This window comes from Artemia sp. Qi Xiang Cuo, chromosome 6, assembly GCF_049724085.1.
Source record: "Artemia sp. Qi Xiang Cuo chromosome 6, ASM4972408v1, whole genome shotgun sequence".
Classification (NCBI taxonomy): Eukaryota; Metazoa; Arthropoda; class Branchiopoda; order Anostraca; family Artemiidae; genus Artemia; species Artemia sp. Qi Xiang Cuo.
In genome coordinates this window covers 51,507,757-51,519,814 of record NC_142799.1, presented here as the reverse complement: position 1 = coordinate 51,519,814, position 12,058 = coordinate 51,507,757, and the positions used below count along the sequence as shown (strand labels likewise).

Genomic DNA, 12,058 nt, shown 5'->3' with positions numbered 1-12,058 from the left:
TGTAGAGATATGAAAAGATCTTTGAAGCAGGAGAGGACCTCTAACAATTTTATGTAAATTGAAAATGTAGGTGTTATGCGTCAAGAAGAACCAAATGGTGGAATGTTTGATGACCAGAAGATTGTGAATTTAGGTCTAAGCTCAAGTTCTGTTTCATCGGTACACAAGCCCGAGGTTAAATATAATAATATTTTTTGCTTTATCGGAAGAACAACATCTTTAAGCAAAGATAAGAAAGTCGATTTTATTGGTGTCAGTAGCTAAGATTAAAATGATGGAAGCCACGGTACTGACAATGGTTAAGAATGGCTCTGAAGTGTGAATGCTTCAAATATGGGTGCTACCAGAGGAATTATCTACGATAATTTTAGCCAGTTGCTTGACTCACCGTATATCAAACAATAAGCTTTACGGGAAATATGGTTTAATCTGACTTTTTAGGGCTATAATGAAAGAAAAGCTAAGATTCCTGGGCCAATTTTAAAAGATGAAGGGTTATAGATCGCCAAAGAAAGCTCTTTTTGGCCAAAAGCAAATTTTGCTTCGGGTTGTAATTTGGCAGAAGATAAGAAGGCTGTCCCGAAAGGGGGTAGAAGAGGTCATAAGAAAGCATTTAAAGGAAACTTAAAATTCCTGGCAGGAAGTAAACAGTGAAGCTATAAATAGATTGGGCTGGAAGAGGAGTGTGTGCAGCTGTGTTGACATCCGACTTCTTGGTGCTGCGGAAAATTGTTATTAGTAGTCAATAAAGCTCCTAAAAATATAAAAAACAATAAGTGTAGCGTATCTCCAAGGTATCTACAAAACCTTCCACAGCTCTGTATCGAAAGAGTTGGCTCTGTTTTAGGGACGATCTGATGCTCAGCCCTAAACATACGATATGTGTGCAACCAAAGATCTAAAATGAAAAGATTAAAATTCACGGGGGTATGGAGACGTTCTTGTTCGTTCTTGTAATTGAAGCTGCTGGGTTTTTATTCTAGTGGATAAGGCCATCGTTGTATGGGTACAAAAGCTGCTACCTGACCATTTTTATGATAAAAAGTCTTCGGTGGGAGAGCACTAGGTGCAGCTTATCCGATATGTACGACAAAAATGAAGCTGTCAGTCCTATCCAAAATAGTGCAGCCCACAAACAAATTTGTAAAAAAAAGTGGTGTCATATGTTTTAATCGGCTCATTGAATTTTACCTGCGGCAAAAAAAAATCTTAATTTGCTTATTTCCAAAGTTAATTTTCTTGCAGCTGGCCAACTTTTTTATATCACTATTAAGAAAAGAACCAGGAATCACTCCACTTCTCCTCAGTAATAAGGAAACTCTTAAATTTTAGTTTGCACATGTACTATTCCTGTACTTTCGTCCCAAACCCAGAAAATTAAATCAGAGAAGTTAATCAAAATCATAAATAGAAATAGCTTGCAACAACAGCTGGCAGTACTTTTGGATCTTTGGGAATCTGTTCCTTTTTTTGTATCTCCAAACTATCCAGGTTATTATTAATAGGAAGTGTTCTGGGAATGGGTTCTGGGAACCGCTGCACATCATAACTTCTTTTGTTTGAACTTAAGGTTGCTTGGTTGCCTTCCAGAACAGAGTTTTTCGGCCAAAAGTAGAAATGTGGCGAAAAAAAAAACAAAAGCCTGTTACAGCTGTTGAGATTCCTCCCCGATCATAAAGCCAATTCAGCTTACACGGTATAGGCTCTGGCTCAAGGACAAGTTAAAACCACCTTTTTGGACCCATGCAAGGATTACATACAGCTTTCTAAGAAATTGTCATGTACATCAATCTGGTTTGAGGTCTATACTTTTCGTAAAAACCGTTGAGATTACACCCTTGCTACTTTTCAGTGGTTACTCGAAATCAGGGACATAGAAAAAAAGAAAACACAAAGTACAACAATAAAACTGTTGTTGCTCTCACCACTGAACAAAATGCGATTTTTTTTCCTGAAAATCTTCAACCGAAAAAGAATCAAAAAAATTATACATATGTAAATAGATGCGAAGCTTCAACTGTTTGAAAGTTTACTTCCACTTATTTAGTAAATCAATGAGTCAAATTTTAAATCATATTCGAGTTACAAAATTAACCTATAATAAAAAAAAGAAACTGACAACTTGGATTTCGCCTTGTTGGATTGGACGACATCAATTATTTTAGTGTATGCTTATTTTTTTAATTTAAACGTTGATTCTTGTGATTTGTAACTTGATCCATTTTCCGAATTAGCTAGTAGTTAATTCCTATTTCAAAATTTGGCCAATGTTTCAAAAAAAAAGTAACACTAGGACAAAACATTAAGCATTCAGTGAATCTTACCAACCATTAAGTGACTTATTTCCTTTTGTAAGATTATTTTCAATGTAAAAGTTTGTTAAATGTAAACATTCTCTTTCATATAATGAAAGAAACATCGCTATGCAAATATAACACTGTGCTTGCGGGTACTTTTTGACGGTTGTGGGTTATCCCTAGCATTTGAAGAATGGCATCAGAATAACCCTATGTTTGATGAGTGTTGTTTTATTCACTAATTTCTTGATATTTATAATACGGCGGAACTGACTTAGCAATGAAGAGTACATATTTTTTTTTTTGTCCATAAAAACTGCGTGCTTGGACCGACTATTATCTTTGTTTGTTTTTTTAGCTTTGAAAAAGTAAATAGACGATCTTATCTCTCAGGAGAAAGAAGTCTTATGTTTTTAATGATAGGCGAATCCTACAAGAGTAGCGTTTAATAATTTAAGAGATGTTACACACTAAGTTATAAAGTTATCAATTAGTGCTAAATCTAATCAGGTATTATTCTTAAATGTTACAATTTATTAAATTTGAATTACTGTCCTTTAACACTTTTTTTAAACCAAAAAAGTGTGTAAACTAGAGCTTTGGAAATGCGCTGAACCCATATAAATCTTGAATTACAAAAACTAGATTTAAGATACAATTTTCATAGAATGTTGAGTAAATATTGACCACATAAATTCCGTCATCAGTTGATACCATTACTACTACAGCAGGTATATGTATAACAATAGTTTATGGGAGGATCAAGAGGGACATTTTCTAATTGACAGGCAAATTAAAAAAAATGTGAAACAAGGAAAATCTTAGGGATAATGTAAGTCATTTAAGGATTAATTGTAGAAAATCTAGATTTTGAAGGACAAGGGAGGCTACTGTCCCGAAGACCCCACCACCCTATGTTTGTGCCTGTATTCTATGACACACAGTATACTTACGTCCGTGGCTGATGGAACATCTGAGGATGTTTACTAAAATTTTAGCGACGCGCCACCGAAATTTTTATCTATGCTGGTGCGCCTTTCATCGGTGGCGCGCCACCGATAAATTGGTGTGACATCGAGGTCTAATTTCTACAATCGACTATTTATTCGAAGGAAGAAAAGAAATTGAACAGCCTGATTGGAGGAAAATTTGTATTTAGTCATAGATTAAAGAAAAAAATAACACATTCAAAAAGGATTATCATTAAAGTTTTATTTTTCATTTAATATTCAAGGCACTCAAGAGCCTAGAATGTCATTTGCGTTGTATTAAAAATAATATGCAAAAAAAGAATAAACTCCCAATGCTAATCAATGTTACAGGAAAGTAAAACGTATCTTTTAGAATAAATACATTCCTGCCTTTCAATTGAATCCTAATGTATAACGGCACTTTTTTTTGTCGATAGTTTTCCTTTTTACTCTATTTGATTCGAAGGAGTAGAAAATAATTGATGACTAAATACACACTTTTGAAAGTAAACCCGTCATTTTTAGAGCAATCTGTTTAGTTCGGTGAAGCGATGTTTTAAATTAACGTAATCAATAAATGGTTTATCAGTTGATTTCAAACATTTGAAAGACACATACTTAAAAGTTTGAAATAAAAAATGTTTATCAAAATTTACTGCATACCAGACCAATGATACTATACAAATTGCTTACTGGGACTTTATAGATACAGGTTTCAAGTCCTCAGAAAAAAAAAGATTTGAAGCCCATTTTCAAGCCCCTTTTCAGATGAACCAATTTTGTTCTATTTTTGTTGTGCAGTAGCGTGCACCTGTTCCAAGGACTTCAGTGTGTAAGTTCAAGCCAATCAGTTAAAATAGTTTTGGCTCTTCTATAGGCCCTGTTTCTTTTTTTGAGGGGGGAGGGGACGTTCCCCCCAAGAATTTTCTGGAATTGCTGTCCTTTGGCGACTTACTGTTGTAAGTTTCAAGCCACGGGGAAAAAATTCATGGTCCTGTTGTGCACTTTTTCGGATCTCCCTGGAGGTCTTAAGGCAATCGGACAGCTAACATGAAGCAGGCCCACATTTTATTCACAATAAAACCTGTTTGTATTCAATGGATGATTTGCATATTTTAAGGTTCTTGTCCCTGGCTGCGCGGGCCATGTCATTCTCAGATGAATATTTGTAGGAGCTTTCACACATTGTAAGAAAATTCGCTATCTGGAATTTTTGTAACTGTGCCATAGGGGGCTACTGGTTTACCCTAGAAAAAAAGAGTCAAAGGGAAACTGGTTGGCCCGGACTTTCGGTTGCAAAGAACTTTTGACTCTTGGAAAGTGCACTAGGAATTTCAATTTTCAACTGAGAAAGCCCCTTCCCAAGATTCTTACAACTACCCCTTCCACACGAAGCGTCCTAGGGTAAAAGAGTAAGAATTTGCTATTCACTAAGTCAACATTAGTGAGTAGATTCGTATATTCAGGTTCCGCATGCATTCTGGCCAAAAATTAAAAAAGAACTTTGTTTAAAAGCCATGTTACAGCTTGCTTTAAATCTCTAAAACCTTCATTGAATTTTCTGAATTATATAAAAGATAAGAATTGAAGGTTTTTAGGGAGAGGTGTTTATTCTGGTGTTCCAGTCTCTTGGATCAAATTTCACATTAGCTGTTCTGGAAGCTATTCCAGAATTAAATAAAAAAAAAGTTTTTATAACTGAAAGTAAGGAGCGACATTAAAACTTAAAACGAACAGAAAGTATTCCGTATACGAAAGGGGCTATCCCCTCCTCAACGCCTCGCTCTTTACACTAAAGTTAGACTCTTTTTCACAATTCTATTTTTTAAAACAATAAAACACTTTAGCGTAAAGAGCGAGGCGTTGAGGAGGGGACAGCCCCTTTCATAAACGGAATAATTTCTGTTCGATTTAAGTTTTATTGTCGCTCCTTACTTTCAGTTAAAAAAAACTTGTTTTTTTTATTTAATTTTTGAACGTTATTGAATTAATGCAGGTTTTGATATTGGCTCATCGTACGTGAATAATTAAAACAAAATTTGCATATTAATTTTACTTTTGTTTGGTTAAATGGGTTTCTCGAAAGTTGTTTAATTTTATTTACGAACGTTTTTATTAGTAATAAATATACGTAACCTACGAATTAACTTACGTAACGAGCTTCTATATTCATATATTTTTAATAGGTATATTAGGGAGTTCACCCCCTAGTCAATGCCTCGCTCTTTACGCTAAAGTTCGAACTTTGTTCCAATTACTTAAAAGTGACCCCTTAATCACAAAGACCGTTAATTAGAATAAATAGCTCTTATGAAAGTACTAAAAAAAATTTTGGCTTAAAGAGCGAGGCATTGACTAGGGGGCAATTCCAATCATATACGTAATAATTTCTGTTTGTTTTAAGTTTTGATGTTGCTCCTTACTTTCAGTTGAAAAACTTTTTTTTATTTAATTTCTGATCGTTTTTTAAATAAAATTAAATATAAAAAAACAAGTTTTTTTTAACTGAAATTAAGGAACGACGTTAAAACTTAAAACGAACAGAAATTATTCCTTATATGAAAGGGGTTGTCCCCTCCTCAACGCCTCGCTCTTTACGCCAAAGTTTTTATTGTTCAAAAAAAATAGTGAGAAAGTCAAACTTTAGCGTAAAGAGCGAGGCGTTGAGGAGGGGACAACCCCTTTCATATACGGAATAATTTCTGTTCGTTTTAAGTACCCGTTTTCTAGAGTTTCGATTACCATTGAGCCGAGTCGCTCCTTACTTACAGTTTGTTACCACGAACTGTTTGATACTGGGAAATCCGGCACCCCCTTCATAGCAATGTCCCTTGCCCCATGAAAACTACCTCCATGGAAAGATCCTCTCACATAACCCTTAACCCCCCCCCCCACCCCCCACAAACAGAAAAAATACCCCCTCCCCCCCCAAAAAAAAACATCTGTATACTTCCCAATAACTAATACTATATGTAAACATTGGGTAAAGTTCAAAACTTTCATCCCTCCCCCCGGGGACTTTTGGGGATTAAGTCATCCTAAAAGACATAGTTATTATATTTTCGACCATGCTGAAAAAAATGGCTATCTCAAAATTTTGATTAGGTGACTTTGGGCAAAAATGAGAGTGGGAGGGGGCCTAGTTACCCTCCATGTTTTTAGTCACTTAAAAAGGGCATAAGAACTTTTAATATCCATTCGAATGAGCCCTCCCATGATATTCTAGGACCAATGGGTCGGTACGATCACCCCTGGAAAAAAAATGAGCACGCATCCGTGATCTTTATTCTGGCAAAAAAAAAAATACAACATTCCAAATTTTTGCAGATAGGAGCTTGAAACCTCTACAGTAAGATTCTCTGATACGCTGAATCTGATCATGTGATTTTCAATAAGGTTCTATAGCTCTTAGGGGGTGTTTCCCCTTTTTTTCGAAAATCAGGCAAATTTTATTAGGCACGTAACTTTTGATGGGTAGGACTAAACTTGATCAAACTTATATATTTGAAATCAGCATTAAAATTTGATTCTTTTGATGCATCTATTTGTATCAAAATTCCATTTTGTAGAGTTTCGGTTACTATTGAGCCGGGTCACTCCTTGCTCACGGTTCGTTACCACGAACTGTTTGATTGTACATAGAATATTAAAATTCTGACAAACAATTGACAAAGGATTTAAAATTAAAACTCGGCTCTGTGTTTCCGATTGTAGTTTTTCGTTCATCCTCATCTTTGAGAGATTTCATAGAAATAATGAATACATTTTCTCAGATCTGGCAATAAATAGATATAGAAGATACCTTCACAGCATAGTCAACGCGAAATCGATCACTTATTAAAGAACAAAAGAACAGATGGTTTCAGAAAGTTGAAGAAGGGCTCATTTGAATGCAAATTCTGAGATTTAGCCTCCTTTATACTAATCAAATCTGATCAAAGGGGAAACCAGATCAAGACCTAACTTGGAAAGTTAGGAGCTCATAAGCATCTTCCTATGTCTTACTTTGGGCTCTTTGTCCATTCTTGTAAGTTTTATTTTTCAAAACAACCACTTTTAGATTTAGTTTTATCTTTAGATTTGTGTTGAAAATTATTCTACCCGATATCTATGGAAAATGCAACAGTATTTCTCAACAGAGAACCTACCATGTGAATTGAAAGTAGCCTTTTATCTTGTAACTTGACACAATTACAGCCTTACATAGCATTAGATTAAAACTGTGAGACAGTCATTTAATCAAATCGCTTGGAAAGCCCGAAAATCTGGGAAAAGTTCCTTCTTAGACCACTTCATAAATACAATCCACGGGGCTAGAGCCCAAAATAATAGAAATATCCTAAATAAAAGAGGTTTGATTGAACGTTTTAACCCACTTGCGGGCGCTGGTGCTTTTTTGAGGGCACTTTGCCTCAACCCTCCTCCAGCTTAAAACTCGCTGTTTTTTGGCCACATCAGTGCTATCTCTTCTCAATAGGTGTTCCTATCGTACTGTACTAGGCATCTACCCAACAGTTCTAAAACGAATAAGAGATGACAGTCAAAATCGAGAATATTTATTGTCCTTAGTCACAAAAAGTGAGTGCGCTGGTTTATCTTTTAATGCTTTACAAAATTTAGGCTAGGATTTGTGGCCATCTTCTTTTTATACACTCATGAGCACATTGCCCAAATTCGTTCCTGATGCAGAATCATAACTGTCTACCTCTGAGGACAGTGCCCTACTATACTAATAGTAATACATCTGGAGAGGCACCTAACCGTTGAAGTTGACATTATCACTCTGATTTAGTTAGATGGCAAACTTGTTCATTATGTCCATGTTTGAGTATTGTTCCCATTTGTTGTGTGTCGTAAAAATAATAATGATAAAGTAAATATTCTTTTGTAGATGCGAGGTAAGTTGACTGACGAAGAAGATATCAAAATCATATTTGATAAGGAAACTGATATCAATTACGAAGAGTCAGATGTAGATCTTACAAGTGATGAAGAGGAGGGTCGAGACCCAAACTGGGTCTCATCTGAAGTTACAGACACTTTCTTCGGTCACAACGTAATTACTCAACCGAGTTCCGAGGTTGTATCTGAAAGGGATACAAATGACTAAGAGCAACCACCTTCCTAAAAAATTATAAGAACATTTTCTAGTAAGCAACCAGCTGCTAATATATCAACCAAGCTAACTGATAGTTGTGACGCGGTTAGAAACGAAAATTCTATGCCAACGGTATGCAGAGTGGCCAGGAAAACTAAATTTAAAAGGGTGAGGCTAAGGAAAGTAAGTGGGGACAATCCTATTGGAGCAATTGTACCCTCTTTTACCGGTGAGCAAAGCGTCCTCTTAAATCTAAATAAAGGGGCAGACGCTATTGATTATTTCGAAACATTGATGACTTTTGAAATCCTAGAGAAAATAGTCCGTGATTCTAATTTCTGCGCTATGATAAAAAAAAATGCCGTGAGCTTGGTCTTACCGTTGCTAAACTCCGCATTTATCTTGGATCTTTATTAGTGATGAGCTATGTTCGCTATCCAAGTCCTGAGAACTAATGATCCCGGTCTTTGCGATTACCGCTTATACCCGACTACATATCAAGCAGGTGTTTCAAAAAGATGCGTGAATGCCTGCATTTCACAAGCCAGGAACAAAGCAACTAAGACCATTATCATAAGATAAGGGCTTTCTTCGAGCTTCTTCTCAGTGCATAAAAAGCCGCCTTGTCTGGTGAAGAATATAATTCGGTTGATGAAATGATGGCACCTTTCAAAGGCAGGGGTAGCCTAAAACAATATATGGCGTCAAAATTAATGAAATGAGGCTTTGAAATTTGGGTGCGTTCTGGTGTGTCAGGATACATTTACAAATTCGAACCGTACCAGGGAAGCAACGGGTGTACTTAGACCTCCGAGCACGGCTTAGATGGTGATGTTGTTATTCGCCTTTGTCGTGGCCTTGAAAAGAAGATTGCGAAGGTGTATTTCGACAACTTCTTCACTTCAATCACTATCATAAAAACGTTTGCCAAAGAAAATATTTACAGCGTCGGTACAATGTGTGCGAACAAACTTGGTGACGCTGCGAACAAACTGGTCGGAGAGAAAGAAAAGAAAAAGAAAGACCGAGGATCTGCCTCATATACAACGTCAGTGAAAGGTATCACTGTGTTGCGGTGAAAAAGACAATAACCTTGTTCACCTATGCTCCTCATGCGCTGAGTACCATCCAGTTGATGCTGTAAAGGGATGGAGTAGCTAAGAGAAGAACAATGGCAGGGTAGGATGCGCACAATTCATGGGCATCCAGGTCGTCTACCACTTCCAAAGAAGAATTTGGTCCAGTCGGTCTCGAAAGAAGTCATGTTTGATGGAATGTCAGGGCACTGGCCGTCGAAATACAAAAAAGAAAACGTATCAAGGTGCCGCGAGCAGACCTGTAAACGTAAAACACGTTTCGAATGTAAAAAGGTTCAAACTCTTTGGCCCTGAATGCTTTGAATGTTGTCGAACGCTTCCGTAATGGGCAACGTCCAAATATGAGGATACTTTTAAAATTGACTGTTTTTCATTTTTTATGTGTTTTCTGAATAAATATCTGAAATCTTTGCTATTTTTTGGTCTGGAAATAGTGTCTTCAAAATGCGATTCCGTAAGGTTTCAAAATTCACCCGCGAGAGGGTAAATAGAAAGGTTGCAATGTATACATTTTCTAAATGAGAACCCTCTGACTTCACTCAACCGCTGTTCTTGTTGTAGAACTTCTTTTTGATACAATGATTGACATGTTTCACATTCTTAAAGGTGACAAACATTTAGGCTATTTCCAAAAGGAATTATTACGTATAAAAAGATTCATATACGCAAAAGCCAAATGCCGCATTTCCTTTTAATATGTTATTACAAGGTTTCACCGCAATTTTGAACGCGAGCAAAACTCACCGCTACACAGAGCAGCCTGAGGTCAACACAACTTCATAAAGCTGTGTAAGTTTCTTGGTTGTATTTGACCCAAGCACAGCCACTTCTTGAGAACACATTTTTGGGAAGGTAGGATAGTTCAGTAAGACAAGAATTTTGCCAAGAAAATACATTTGAAGTATATATTTCATGGGGAGAGAGTTTAGAAGGAAAATACCCCTCCCACAAGCTGTCCTAAAAACAACAGGAATTTTTAAATGTTTGGGAATTCCGAAAAAATAGGGAACTTTAGGTCCCAACAAAGAAAATCCTTCTGAACTACCACATGAAGCTCAAAGGCAAGAAAAAATTTTAGAGTGTTCTCTTTTTTTAAAGTGTCGCATTTATTTTAGATTCAAGTAAAATTAATTTTAAAAGCTACATTTCACAATGAAAATTAAATAATTGTATCTTCTTTATTTTTAGAAGGCGATGGCACTACCTTCTCATCGTATTCTCGGTTTGATGTCTGGAACGTCTCTGGACGGTATAGATCTTGCTCTAGCTGAGTTCAACGAAAATGGCTGGAATTTTATTAAGGGCAAAACATATCCTTATGATGAAAATATGAGAAAGCGCCTGCATGAATCGATGGAAGTTTCCGCTTTAGAGCTTACTAAGCTCCACTTTGACCTTGGTCACTATTATGGAGACCTTTGCAGACGGTTTTTAGAAGAATCGAATGAATCTGCAGATTACATAGCTTCCCATGGTCATACAGTATTTCATCAACCTGAACATGGAATGACACTTCAAATTGGACATGCAGGAGCTATCGCATGCATTTCAGGTGTACCGACTATCAGCGATTTCCGTTCCCAAGATGTAGCATTAGGTGGGCAAGGTGCACCACTGGTACCTAAGGGAGATAAAGATTTATTTTCAGAGTATAAAGTATGTCTAAATCTCGGGGGTATAACGAATTTGTCTTTCCAAGACGGCGTGGATCGTATTGCTGGGGATGTGTGTTTCTGCAATATGGCTTTGAATGAAGTGGCCAGAAGAACTGGTAAAGAATATGATGAAGATGGAATTGTCGCATCTTCTGGGAATCCCATCAAAAAACTCTACGATGATCTAGAAAAACTTGAGATTTTTAAGTTAGCATTTCCCAAATCGACAGGAAAAGAGTGGTTTGATGAAAAGGTAAAACCTTTATTAGACAAAGAATATAGTCCAGCTGATACTTTAGCAACACTTTGTGATTTCATATCAACTAAAATAGCCGACCAGATAAACTTATTTAAAGAAGGAAAAGTCTTGATAAGTGGAGGAGGAGCTAATAACAAGCACCTAGTTGGAGTTCTAAGTAATAAAATTAACCCAAATTTAGATATCATATTACCAGAAAGATCTATAGTTGACTTTCGAGAAGCAATAATTTTTGCTTACCTTGGCTATCTCAGAGTCAGAGGGATTCCTTCCACAGTGAAGACTGCCACAGGTGCGAGAAAAGAAGTTTCTGCTGGGTGTATTTACCTACCTTACTAAGATTTAGAATAAAAAATATGTACAAAGTATAATTGTTAGAACATATCATTTTGAATAAATTGATACAGCTTCTGTGTTATGTGGTTTAATGTAGAGCGTTTCAAGATTTACTTACCAATCAGGTTATTTTAGATCTACCCTCGTGCTAATCGTAAATCTTCAGCACTACTCGTGTGACAATGTACAACATAATTGATATATTCTTCTTCTAACAACACTTAGACTGACCAGAATTTCATAATGAGAAAAAAAGGAAAAAAAAACATTTAGTCCATTAGGCTGTCGCCTGATCATTATTCCTATCAGAATGGTATTTTAAATCTCCGTCAATATCAGTCTAAG

At 36.3% G+C, this 12,058-nt stretch overlaps 1 protein-coding gene and 1 long non-coding RNA gene across 4 annotated transcripts in view; one reads left to right on the top strand and one right to left on the bottom strand.

The window, feature by feature from the left end:
- The window catches only part of LOC148951353 (uncharacterized), a 66,712-nt gene extending 64,151 nt beyond the window's left edge, over window positions 1-2,561 (bottom strand). Inside the window, exon 1 of one of the 2 annotated variants that reach the window (XR_016141905.1) lies at window positions 2,325-2,561. This is a non-coding gene — a long non-coding RNA (uncharacterized LOC148951353). The remainder of the gene's footprint in view (window positions 1-2,324) is intronic. The other variant, XR_016141906.1, reaches the window with a different exon arrangement.
- Window positions 2,562-2,711: 150 nt separating this feature from the next.
- LOC148951352 (uncharacterized) lies at window positions 2,712-11,795 on the top strand. Of its 2 annotated transcripts, none has more exons than XM_089090248.1 (2): window positions 2,712-2,807; window positions 10,652-11,795. In XM_089090248.1, exon 2 carries the CDS (start codon window positions 10,658-10,660, stop codon window positions 11,714-11,716), a length of 1,059 nt encoding a protein of 352 aa, XP_088946374.1. In that variant the 5' UTR covers window positions 2,712-2,807; window positions 10,652-10,657; the 3' UTR covers window positions 11,717-11,795. The 2 variants fall into 2 exon arrangements, with proteins under 2 accessions (XP_088946374.1, XP_088946375.1); XM_089090249.1 differs by lacking the exon at window positions 2,712-2,807 and adding an exon at window positions 7,222-7,295.
- Window positions 11,796-12,058: the final 263 nt, after the last annotated feature.

Excerpts from the sequence above, each read along its gene's own strand:
- LOC148951352 (XM_089090248.1), top strand. The coding sequence starts at position 10,658 with ATGGCACTACCTTCTCATCGTATTCTCGGTTTGATGTCTGGAACGTCT.